The 12,844-nt window shown below is 53.8% G+C and overlaps 1 protein-coding gene across 1 annotated transcript in view; it reads right to left on the bottom strand.

The window, feature by feature from the left end:
- Window positions 1-8,196: 8,196 nt before the first annotated feature.
- LOC309805604 (uncharacterized protein) overlaps window positions 8,197-12,844 on the bottom strand; it is a 9,093-nt gene continuing 4,445 nt past the window's right edge. The window contains exons 4-5 of the mRNA XM_082623667.1: window positions 10,880-10,952; window positions 8,197-9,073 (exon numbers count right to left, since the gene is read on the bottom strand). Of these exons, the coding sequence (XP_082479793.1) occupies window positions 8,652-9,073; window positions 10,880-10,952 (495 nt within the window). The 3' untranslated portion in view covers window positions 8,197-8,651. The remainder of the gene's footprint in view (window positions 9,074-10,879; window positions 10,953-12,844) is intronic.

Below are 12,844 nucleotides of genomic sequence, written 5' to 3'. Positions count from 1 at the left end.
GCTCGTCCTGGCTGCAGAGACCCCACACCTGACCCCAGGCTCTGCCCAGCTCTCAGGTCTCGTCTGAGTCGGAATTGCGGGCAGCAGCTTCCGACTTCACCTGGGATTCCGGCCGGGCCAGGCAGCAGGGGAAGCCGGGGTGCTGAGCCAGAGAAGGGGTCACAGGTGCTGCTGTCCAACAGACCGCCCGCCCCCGGGAGAGAGGATGCGGTTTTCTCGACCCTTTGGGAACCAGGGACAGGCAGGCTGAGCCCGCCCATCCCCACCGTGGTCCTGGGGTGACGTGCCTTTCTCTCAGCCCCTCTGGTTTCTGCTCCTGCTCAAAACTGGCCGAAGATGGGCTTCTATTTCTCATTTCCCTGAAAAGTTTCACGCTCTGGACACCAGGCAAGTCCAGGATCTTAGAGTCGCAAGGACAGGGAAAGCAGGAGGTCCCCCTGAGGCCCGCTCCTCGTGACCTGCGGTCCTGACTCTTTAGGTTGAAGCTGGGCTGCACCTTCTCTGTCCCACACAGCCCCGAGCACCGCTGAAGTTACTATTAACGATGCAAACGAAAGAACGAAAAACACTACTCGTTATTATGTTCCCAGTATCGTATTAGCCAAAAGGCGAGCATTCGGTCCACTTTCAAAACCTGTGCAAGCGCTGTGGCATAAATGTGCGGGTTTGCCGATGGCAGAACTGCTCTGGGAGGTGAGTGCCAGACTCCGGGGGCAGAAGTGTGTGAGGGACAGAGTCATCCCAGAGGCAGGGCCTGGGGGACGGGGCGGGCTCCCAGCACTCCCACCCCCACGATGGGGTGGCTAGAGCTACAGCCCACGGAGCCACGCCCCACGGCGCAGGCGCCAGAAGCCAGCCAGCGGGGTTGCCGGCTGTACCATTCCTGGAGGCTACCACTGGTCGTCTGTGAATGAGATTGTGCTTTGAGTTCACAGCATAGGGTCAGTCCTGGCCACACTCAAAAAATCGCCTGAAATAGTGACATGGGCTCTTACCAAGCTGGGAGAGTCCCCTTCAGGATAGGATGGGATGGCAGGTTCCATCCTGGTGTGGGAGTCGGAGGACCCTTCTTCTGGCTCTGGCTGCTGCACCAGCGCACCCTTTGTGGGGGATGACACTGCCCCCTGGCCCTTGGTCCACTGACAAGACTGGGACGGCCTCCGTCTACACCCCAGTTATCAAAACCCAACTCGAGCTGGCACACGCACGTCTGCACGGTGGCCACACGGAGGCCGCCCGTGAGCGGAATCATCTGTACTTGTAAGACACTGTGCTGGTTTTTCAGGGCCACGGGGCAAAGGACTGCATGCTGGCGGCTTAAACAACAGAAGCCCTCACAGTCCAAAGTCAAGGCGTCGGCAGCCGTGCTCCCTGCAGGGGTCTGGGGACCCTTCCTGCCTCTCCAGCTTTGGGGGCCTCCAGGCATCCCTGGGCTTGTGGCCCCATCACCCTGACCTCGGGCTGTGACTTCACGTGGCCTCCTCCCCCGTGTCTGTTTCCTCCCTTTGTCTCCTAAGGACACTCTCGTGGATTTAGGGCCCACGAGGGTAATCCGAGGTGCCCTCCTGTAGAGGCCCCTACTTACATCTACAGAGACCACCTCTGTGCTCCCCCCAGGACGGTGCTCAGCTCATTGGCCTGGCTTCCTGGCACGTTCTGTTTCCCATGCCTTGTCCACCCTAGCTCCCACTGGCTACCTCAGGCTCTGGACCCTGGGTGCCCCCCACCGAGGGCCACCCAGACGGGAGGCAGAGGGCGTCTGTGGGCGGGAAATGGCTGTAGCCTCAGGCTATATACCTAACTCCACATACTAGGCATGAGAGTGTTCCTTATTTTAAAACCTGAAGTCCGTCCTCTTGGTTGAAATGCATTCCTGACCACATGCTCGGAGGCCCAGGCAGCTTCCATCCTCGGCCACGCGGTGTTCCCCCACGTGGGAAGCTGCTCGTGGACCGCGGGCACGTGCAGGCTCTCACCCAGGCGGCAGGGGGACACTGGTGGGCACAAGGCGGCCCATCCATCTCGCCAGGGGGACAGAGCTTTGGCGACTCCCGCTTGGTGCTGCTCAACCAGGGAAGAGTTGCCCTTCATCGAAGCCTAGACCCAATGGAGCCAAAATAACCCCGGGCAGCCAAGGAAGGAGGGACGACCTCCAGCCAGCTCTGAGCCCCTTGGGGAGCTGCTGCCCAGGGTGGGGTGCCTTAGCCAGCTGGGGACCGCTCTGTCTGCTCGCTGCTGGTCGGTGCCCAGCAGGGCCCCCTCCTCGGGGTGAGGTGCACGGGATGGACAGACAGATGGCTCCTGGGGAGGAATGTCCTCACCACAGCCCAGCACGGTGACCGTGGACGCCCAGTGCCCGCTCTGTGGCCCACGCTGTCCCTGCCCTGCTGCACATCCCGCCTGGAGTGGATGTCCGATCGGGGCCGCCGACGTCAGGTGCGGGATCCAGTCAAAATGAAACCTTGGGGCCCTCGTTCCAGATTGTGAAGAATCTCATGATGGTGGCGGCCGAGCCCTGGGCCAGCACGGGATCCTCCTGGGGGTCCTAGGCGTGCGCAGCGCTGATCGCTGTCCCGATTTTCAGGCGGTGCCCCTGGGACTCAGAGAAGCTGAATAGCTGACCCAGGACACACAGCAGGCTTGGGGCAGGGCTGGCGCCCACCACCAGCACGTGCTTGGTACTCACCTTGGAAACCTGCTTTTGTGGCTCGTAGACTTATCCTTGCAGTCATAAACCTGGGCATAAAGTCTTATTTAAGAAAGCCATATACATTTCTGATGGTTTAAGATGATTCCCTAATTTTTATTCTAATAAGACTTTCAGGACCTGGGGTCTGTTGTTAACTTTGCTTCTAAGACAGTCTCAAGGGGCATCAGCTCACCAACTCGGGGTGGAGGCCTGGTGTGTCCCCTTGGCTTTGGGGACCCCTCCTGCCCACGCATCCTTCTGCACCTCTGGTCATGCCAAACCTGCGGTGCTAACCCTGGCAACATGGTGCGTGGGCTCTGAGCACAGTGACAGACTCTGAGTTCTTCCCCGGGGCTGTTGGTCATCGTTGCTGTGATCATAGTGGCCGAGGTGGTGCCCCTGTGTCCACCCGAGGCAGCCTACCTTGGCTTTTCCTTTTTCCCAACGTTGCATGAGGCTGAGAGCGTATGGTGCCAGCACAGGCATGCACACGGTTTCCTGAATGTGCTATCAAGTTCGTTTAACGCCTGCGCACTCCGGGCGTGAGGGCCAGAGGACAGTAGGACAGTCGGACACCCCGAAGTCACGGCGGACGGCGTTCTAAACTGCAGGGCTTGAGGTGGGTGTGTGAACAGGGCGGCTTTCTGTGGTCCCTTCAAGAGGACGTGGATGTGCATCCACGTCATAGAGGTTATAAAAATCGAAACAGTTTAACAGAAATCAAAGCCATTTTGATAAGCTTGTTCTTCCAGCATCTGTGAAAATCCATCAGAAGACGTCCACTGCAGGGGAGTCACTGGCTCTGCCTGACACCGTGTCTCGTCGTCTGGAAGGGATCCCGGGACAGGGGCACCATGTGTCCCCGGAAACCACGCCGGGGTCAGCTGCCCCGTGGGAGCAGAGTCCGCCCCTCAGCCCAGTCCGAGCCTTTCCCACTTCATTAAACTGAGAACCTCTTCTTCTGTGCTGCCTTCTCAGCACACGGAGATCTCAGCACGATTCCTAGTCTGTTAAGGCAGTAGCTACTGGGTCAGCTACCCTCCCCCTGCGTTCTGTGAACACACGCCCTTGAGAAGCGCCGCCCCCATTTCCTGCTGTTCGGGGGCGCGTCCCTGCTGGGGGTTGGGGTCTGCGACCCCTCGGCCCTGGCACGTCTTCACCGGTGACAACAGCAGCTGCCTGAGCCTGTGTGGGTTCAGTTGGCTCCGCTCCCGTCATTGCATTTCCTGAGTTTGCAAAGGAAAATGGGTGTGTGCGCAGCAGTAGCCAATATGCCTCAAATTATCACTGAACAGACTCTTCCACTTCCAGGCAAGATGGAGTAACCACAGGAACTAGATGTGAAACAGCCCCAAACTGGATGAAATCTATGAAGCAATGGTGTGCAAGGCACTGGACAGCAGGTGACAAAGGACAGTGACCCGAGTGACGGGAGCCCCAGCTGGCATCCTAGATAGCGTCCAGGTGCAGGGAGAGGACCCGGGCGGAGCCGGCAGCCTCCCCAGGTGAGGGGACAAAGCGGAGAGACTGGGAGGTCCAAAGTGGACAGAGTAGCACAGAGAGAGCTGCACAGCCCCCTAGAGTGTGCAGCCGAGTGCTGATCCCCTCACCTAGGTGAGGACACCCGCAAGGCTGGGAGTGGACCACTGCAAATGTCAGAGGGGGCAGAGCCTGACACACACAAGGTCATGAGCGACGCGTGTACCAGCCAACAAGAAGACTTCACAATTCTTGGGCGTTGGGGTGCCTGGAAAGAAAGGGATTGCTCTGGAGAGGGGATGGGAGACCGCAGTCCGAGCTCTGCCCTGGTCTTGCCTACAAATCTTAGCAGCAAGGCAGAGGGACCAAACTGCATCTCAGACCAAACTTCAAGAAAATTTACTGTATAAGAATACAGAAATATCTAGCACCCAAAAGGTACCCTTAACAGTCACTGGCATTCAATGGGAACTATGAGGTGTGCAAAGAAGCAAAAAAAAAAATAAGACCCATAGTGAGAAGATAGATGAATCCATTGAAATGGACCTAGAACCGACACAGGGCAATAAAACAGTATTATAACGTATTCCACGTGTTCTAAGACTATACCAACACTACCGGTTAAATTCACGGAGGTAAAAACTACGATGCATGGGATAAAGTACACAAGGGGTTACTGGCAGGTTAGACCATGGAGAAGTGTAGCAATGCCGACTCTCCAAGATGAAACAGAGATGAAAGAGAATTAAAAAAAATCATCACAGGGACTTCCCTGGCGGTCTGCTAGTTAGGACTCTGTGCTTCCATTGCAGGGGGCACGGGTTTGATCCCTGGTTGGGGAGTTAAGATCCCACATGCTGTGTGGCACCACCAAAAAAAAAAAAAATCATCAGTGACCTGTGGGACAGCTTGAAGCAGCCTAATGTATGTTTAGTTGAAGCTCTTGAAGAAGGGGAGAAAATATTGGGGTTGGAGTGCAGAAAAGATGTTAGAAAAAAAATGAATGCCAAAATGTTTCCAAATGTGATGTAAACTAAACCCAGAGGTGCAAAAAGCTCGATGAAGCCCAAACATGAAGACCCAGGGGAGGCTCAGCGTGTACATCAGTCCCACTGCTCAACTCCGTGGTCACGGGGAGCCCGTAAGGCAGCAGGAGACGGCACCCCACAGGGCGGAGGTGGGGACAGAGGTGAGGTCCCTCACCCACCCGCCCCGTGACCAGAGGGTTGCTCGGGCTTTGTTTTGGGAAATAATCCCTGTGTGCCTGAGCAGAACCCACATGTTCCAGAAAACGAGTCCAGGGTCCTGATGATGCCCCCTAAATCGGGCTTGTTCGTCGTGTTGTCCCATCTGTATTTTTACTTCCTTTCCAATGTGGTGGCCTGACACAGCCGAGAGGGGTGTGTTGGAAGCACGTCTCCATTTTTCCCGTGGCTTCTGCCAATGTTTGCGTTACACGTTTTCCTTTGATGGTGGTGAACTCAGCTTTTATTTATCTAAGAATGTGTTTCGGCTCTTTGTCCTAAGTGTGCACTGTTGGGTACACGCCGCTGGGTTGACACCCATTTCTGTCACACTTGGTGGACATCACTTCCCTCCTTTCGTTGTTACTGTCCAGAAGTCTGCTGTTCTCTGTAGGTGATCCGTTCTCTTTCTGGTTGTTTTCAAGGTCAGATGGTCTGGTGCCCTGCCTTTCTCTCCAAGGTGTCTAGGTGTGGGTTACTTTTTTATTTATGCAGCTTGTTATACGTTATGCCTCCTGTACCTGTACTTTCATGTCCTTTGTTAGTTCAGGGGAGCCCTTATAACACTTCCCTCCCTGCGTTCTTGTCTTCCTGTCCTCTAGCATCTGAGACCCCATCTTTCCTCTGTCTCTGCCAACCTTCCCTTCTTTCTGTCCATCTCTCATCCTCTCTGCTGTGTCTGCATTCTGAGTAATTTCTTCAGATGATTTTCCTGTTTAATAACTCTTTCTTCAACTATGTTTAATCTGATGTTTCGTTTACCTGTTACGTTTATTTTAACAAGTATATTTATTTCTAAAAAGTCTATTTGCAGGGCTTCCCTGGTGGCACAGTGGTTGAGAGTCTGCCTGCCGATGCAGGGGAAGCGGGTTCGTGCCCCAGTCTGGGCGGATCCCACATGCCGTGGAGTGGCTGGGCCCGAGAGCCATGGCTGCTGAGCCTGTGCGTCCGGGGCCTGTGCTCTGCAACGGGAGAGGCCACAACAGTGAGAGGCCCGCGAACCGCAAAAAAAAAAAAAAAAAAAAAAAAAAGTCTATTTGCATCTTTGACATATCTTCCTGATCATGAAGAAAATCTTCTTTTTGCTTATTTCTGTGATTTTCGTATATTTAAATATTTCATGCACCCTATTGAATATTCCATCTTTCTAATTCCAAATCTCAAGTTTCTGGGGCCTAAATCCACTTCTACTGTTTCTGTTGACTTCCACTCACAATGGTGTGTTTTCTCTGATCTTTCATTGTGAGCTTATTTTGATTGATCTTAAACCCTGAAATCTAGAAATCTAAGAAATCTAGGGTCTCAACTTCGGCCGCCTTATTTCAGTTTATTTCTGCTGGAGTCCCTGATTTAGTCCTGGAATCTTGCACCCAGCCCTGCTCTTGGTTCAAGGCCTAGTTTCAAAGAAGCCCCCCCTTCTGTGTGCTCACTACTTGTCTCCCAGCTCACTTTCTCTAGTTTCTTGAGAGTCTCCTCACTTTCTTCAATGCAGGACGCAATAAAAATGCGTTTTTAAGCAAGTGCTTATTGTTCTGCAGTAAAAACGTCACCATACAGCCTGGGAGCCCTTTCTTCATATCTCGTGTCCTAGGTCCTCAGTCCATATTCATGACTCAGAGGGCCATAGCCCTAACGCCTATCATGTAGTCCCTGCATGCTTTTTGTCAGTACGTTCTAGCCACCCAGCTTCTGAACCTGTTCTCTATTTGGGGGATCTTCTGGATCTTCTTTGTGAGCTTGGGTGGGAGGCAGAGACCACCTCCCCTCTGGAAGCCAGAGGCTCCTCTTTTCTTAAGGTTGAGGTCAGATGAGCGGCTGGGTTCCCTCAGTCCCAAGAGCCCACGTGGACTTGGAGGTCCCCATGCCATGGGGCCAGGGGAGCTGCCACCTGGTGCCATAATCCGATTTCAAGTAACTGGGGTGACAGAAGTTCCACTAGCAGGTCCTGTGGGGACCAGGTCTCTGCAGACTTGGGGGCCTGGGGGCAGGAGCCAGAGTGCTGCTGGCAGCCCAGAGGGACACCCAAACCCTGTGGGGAGGGCAGAGAGGGCTGGAGGTGGCAGGAAAACAGGGACAGGGAGGGGCCGCTCCAGGTTTCCCGCAGGTGAGAGGGCGCAGCTGTCTTCGGCTTGGAGGCAGGGCCCCCCGACTGTGTTGATGGGAATGAGAAGTGTGTGCGGTGGGGGAGGTGGGCTGTAGGAGGGCACCCCCACCCTGGAGAGGCCCAAGGGCGTGTGGGGGTCTTCTAGGTGGTCCCCAAGGGAGAACACGTTCCATCAGGAGGAGGGCGCTGGAAACGGACTCTGTGACTGAAGAACATGGTCATGAGCAGGTGAGGCCAAGGGGCTCCTTGCATCACGCACGACACATGCGTGTGCTCTCCTGATGAGGGGCCACACAGGCGGCCTGGAGGCTGACCCTCTAGGAGGGGACGTCATCAGCGTGCGGCTCAGTGGAGGAAATGGGAGCTCAGTAGCCTGCCCAGGGCCTCGGACCGTGCTGGTGGGGATGACCACGGCCGTGCGGGTGAGGCAGGCTGTGCCCTGGATGGTCACCGCCTGCAGGGGGCCCGATTCAGGGGAGTGACCGGGACAAGGCTGGGGTGGCTGCCCCCGGGAATGGGCTTGGGAGCCAGTTCTGGAGGCCCAAACCAGGCCTGGTTCACACTGGACTTCAGAGCCCAGCACTAGTGTGGTGGGCAGGCCAGGGAGCGGCGGCCAGGCCTTCACAGAAGCAGCCACTTGAAACCCGGGGACTTAAAATTTACCAAGACTGATTTCAAGGTTATTGCCATTAAAATTAATTTTTATTTTTTCTTATAAAACTTACTAAGGAATTCTGAAGAATTTTCTTAAAAGCTACTTAAATTCATACAGTTAAAAACATTAATAGTCAACAGAGTAAAAACATGGCACCCACTCCATCTTGAATCCTCTTTCTTTCTGGAATAACACTTAGACGTGTTTAGAAAAATATGAAAGTCTTTAAAATATGGCTTCTAGAGTGAGTGAAATGCAGAGATCATAAAACTCTTCCCACGTAGCCAGAAGCAGAGGGGCTCATGCTCCCTCTTCCCTCCTGACTCTCACAGAGGGTGTGGGGTCTGAAGGTGGACCGCGGGGTCTGGCCGTGGACGGCAGGGCCCACCCAGGTCTCCTCCTAGAATTGGAAATGAGGCCAGGCTGTGTGAGCAGCTCTGGAGGAAGGGGCGTCCTGGGGCCCTGGGGGACACGCTTGCTCTATTGAGGCTGGGCAGCCCGGTCCTCGGGCTCTGGGACCTCATTCACTATGATCACGGTGACCTTGGTGGGGATGCCGGGCTCAGTGGCCTCCTTGGGGCTGCAATCCTTCTGCACACTGATGACAGGGGTCACCTTCATCCCATACTCTTCTTCCTCGATGACGGGCAGGCTCTTGACCATTGCCCACTCATGAGGCTCCTCCTGGCAGCTCCCGGGGAGGTAGAAGACCGTGGCCTCCAAGCTCCAGGGCTTCTGGCTGCTGGGGAGGACGTCACAGTGCCTCTGGGACGACGTGTCTTTCCTGTGGCCACGCAGAGGGAACAGGAGAGTGCGCGTTTCCGGGACCGACTTCACAGGCAGCACACTGGCGGAGAAGGAGCCCTGGAAGGGGCTCTCAGTCGGCGCAGGTCCCTGGGCTCCTGCAGAAAAAGGAGACATTCCCGTGAGCACCTCGGAGGGGTGTGTGCAGGGGTGGGGGGCTCCGAGCCCAGGCACACGGCCCCGCACACGGCACACGGCGCCCCACCCGGCACAGAGCGGCCGTTGCAGCAAAGACCAGGCTCAGCTCTATGCACCTCTTGTCCTGCCCTTTTGCATTTCTGTAAGTTTTAGTTCATCCTTCCTCAAATGTGTTTGGTAATTAAGGAATAGTTTTCTGTTCTCTTCAGATATTTTGAACTTTGCCTTTTAGTTCTCTAAACAAAATAAATCCTCATAGTTATTTGGTGTTTTCGTCTGATGAGTCCCGAGGCCTCTGTGTCTGTTTCTGCTACAGTTTCTGTGGATTCTCACGCCAGTGCTCTGTCCCCATGTGAAGTCGGTCATTTTACTGAGAGCTGCTCACCTTCTGTGCAGTTCTCTTTGTGATGTCGTTGATGAAGGAGCAGCAAGCAATGAAGGGCGAGTCTCAGAGGGTCTCCGCCTGGCACCCAGGATGACCCTAACCCTCTATGTCACTTCTCAGCTTGAGGGCTCAGGGGATCAGCCCCCTTTCACAAAGTTAGGGACAGCCTGGTGTTCCGAATAGTCAGCAATGAGTTTTCTCTTTTCCTCACATCCCCAAGGTTTGAGGCTGATTATTCCTATGTCCTTTGGGGCTAGAGAATTGGGGTCCTCTGGCTCACCTCCACATTTTGGGGTTCCAGTTTTATGGGACAACTTAACCCATAAAGTTAAGTTGGCTCTGAACTTGGCCTTCTGTTTCTACCTCCTGTACGTCGGTGAAGATCAAGGTCACCAGGGTTGGCAGGTGCCCTGGGCTTCTCTCTAGGGGTCTCCCTGCCTCAGTCCCAGCCTGAGAACCCCTCAGCGCCTGGCTGGTTCATCATCACCTTTAGGAGGACCTCCACACGTGGGCGCACCCTCACACACCTATGGTGCTCACTTGTCGGGAGCACCCTCTGTCCTCAGAATCAACCTGCACACTCGGGCTCATGGAACAGCCTCTCTCTTCTCCCCTCCCTGCTTCATTGATGCCATGTTTGTGTTTGTGAGCCTTCAAATCCAGCTTACGTGGAATAACGTAACACCAGTTAACCCTTCCAGCCTCCATCTCCCTTCCAGGAGTCAGAGTCTCCGAGTCCTACATCGAGCGTGCTGAAGAGTTAACAGCTCAAGGAGGTGCCCTGTGGGCTCTACCGGGATGCACACTCATGAGACGATATCGTCATGAACGTTAGTTGGTGAAAGGCTGAGTGGTGAATATTTTTTTAAACTCTGGAAGGATGAAGACTCACAAACAATGAAGACACTGCGTGAAATCACTCGAGACCCCGGCAGGTGGGATGTGGTGGAGCCAAGTTGGAGTGTCCATGGAGCACACTGGACCTTCTGTTCCAGTCGCCATCCAGACTCTCTGGTGGGACCTTGCCCCCTGTGGCCACCATGAGCTTGGCCACCATCACTGGTTGGGGTCCACAGCTCGGATTGGTGGCCACAGAAGGACGCCCAGAGCCAGCCCTCAGGCAGGGGCAGACGTTCGCTGCTGGTGCTTCGGCCAGGGTCCAGCTCCACCCCTTGGACTGCTTTTTGGCACAGAGTGGGGAAGGCAAACACATGGGATGTCAGGAGCTGTCTGCGGACACATCACAGAGACAACTGTCCCAGCCCTGAGTTTCCATGCTGATTTCTCTCTCCTTTTTTTTTTTTCCTTAGAAAATATTTAACTCTGTAGAAAATCACACTTGGGTAGATCTCAACATGACCCAAATTGCCAAATAGCTAACCTGAAGCTGAGCCTTGGTTTTCAGCCATGTCTCCTTCCATTTGCAGCTTTATTTCTTGTTGATCCTTTGCATTCTACAGAAAGAGAAGTAATATGGAATCCATGATGCAGTATTTGTTAAACTGCCAAAGGGGACAAAATGTAGTGACAAGAGGATGTTTTAGAGACAGACAAGCCTGCCTCTCCCCTGGATGAGCTCTGAGATGTGGGCAGTCGGTCACCTCTAGAGCCTCAGAGCATTCATCTCTGTGTGTGGCTAGAACCACCACTGCTTCTGGTGGAGAATGTTGGCTTTTTCTCCAGCATGTACATCAGGATAAAGACAAGTGTGCTTTGCCTAATGCGTGTGAGGGTCTCATGGAAGCCAAGGAGACCTGTGTGGGTTCCCAGCACGAGAAATGGGGGGTGCCTGGGGCACACACAAGTCATCGCAAACCTGGCAACTTCTCCATATAACTCGCTGCTCTGTGGTGCTGGGGTCTGGCTACCAGGGAGCCCCTAGTGTTTTACACCCACATCTGAATACAGGCATTTTTTTCCTTGCCCTGGTGCTAACCTGGCCCAGCAGACTGAAGACTTTATTGTCCCATGTCTGCCAGCTAGCCAACAGGAAGGGTGACCACAGCTCTTGCCAGATTTGCCAAAGGGTCAGGGATGGTGATCATTTCAACTTCCAGTGCTGAATGTGGCAGGAACCAGAGACTGCGACTATGCAAAATTGTTCTTTGAAACTTTGGAAAGACTTACAAGTAAACATGTCACTAGGAGACTTCTAAATCAAAACAGCATGTCTAAAATACGCTATAGTCTCCCTTCCCTGATCCAATACTTTAAAATTATAGTCAATAGATAAATAGATACACAAAGGGGTAAAGATATAACCTCAGGGGAAAGCAAGAAGGGAAACCCTTGCTGGGCCAGAAAAGACAGCTCCCAAAGAGGAGGAAGCAAATGGGCACAGAAGGACATGGTCAGAGGAGTGTGCTGTGGAAGGTGGGAGAGACCCTCATGGAATCCACCGTGAGGGGGGCAGGGTGCTGCTGTGGTTGTGGGGGGGGGTACCCCCAATGGATAACTTGCTGGGACCACTGCAGGCCGAGCAGCCAGGCAAACGATCGCTGCTACAAACCTTCCTGAGTCCACAGGCAACAATGGGGTGTCTGCCCCCAGATGAAAGCACTGGAGCAGTAATCTTGGTAGAGACAGGGCAGTGTGAGAAACAATACACAGAGGAAGTGATGCCCAGGAAGCAAAGGCGAGGTGAGGTGTTGCCAAACCATCTAAAAATTACTGGAACTAAGGGGAAACAAAATATTACTTTGGAATGAAAATAAAAACCAGACAAAGCAGGTAGGTGAAACAGTGGAGGACTGGGGAATGGAGATTTGTGGGGAAGGATGTGGCTGATGACTGTGTTGAAGAAGGTTGTGTATCAAAAGTGCAGCAATGGTTTGCTAGGGAAAAGGGGTGCAGTCGCAAGCTTTAGACGTTTGTCCTCCACTGAGGTAACCCTCATGCTGTAAGGAGCTGTCAGTCACCCATCTCACACTTGGAGACTGATCAGATACTGTAACATCTTGGGGGGGAGGGAGAGGCCGCCACCCTCTGTTCTTTAGTCCTGCTGCAGCTTTGGGCAGAAGAACCTTCATTCCCAGAGCAGCTGGCTGATGCACTCCACAAGTTTGGGGTTGTGTGTTTTGCTTGGTCTGGCCTTGCCCTGAGGGGCAGGCACAGGTGCCTGCCTTGGTTTTGGCCCCCTTGGCAGCAAGAGCTTCCGTCAGTGCCACCTTCTGGAAGATTTAAAGGGACAGAACCTTTCCCCTCTTTTTGCAGCCAGACATTTAAGAAAGGCTTTGTCAGGTCACTAGCTGACCACAGAGATAACGGAAGAGAAATTGCAGTGACGAGAAATACACACTTGGCAAAAATAGTTTGGAAAAGTCACAAGCACATAGTTCCAACCTTC

This window comes from Mesoplodon mirus, assembly GCF_964341445.2.
Source record: "Mesoplodon mirus genome assembly, chromosome: 5".
In the NCBI taxonomy this organism is placed as follows: Eukaryota; Metazoa; Chordata; class Mammalia; order Artiodactyla; family Ziphiidae; genus Mesoplodon; species Mesoplodon mirus.
Note: the sequence above shows the minus strand (reverse complement) of the source record. Positions and strands in the feature narration are given on the sequence as shown.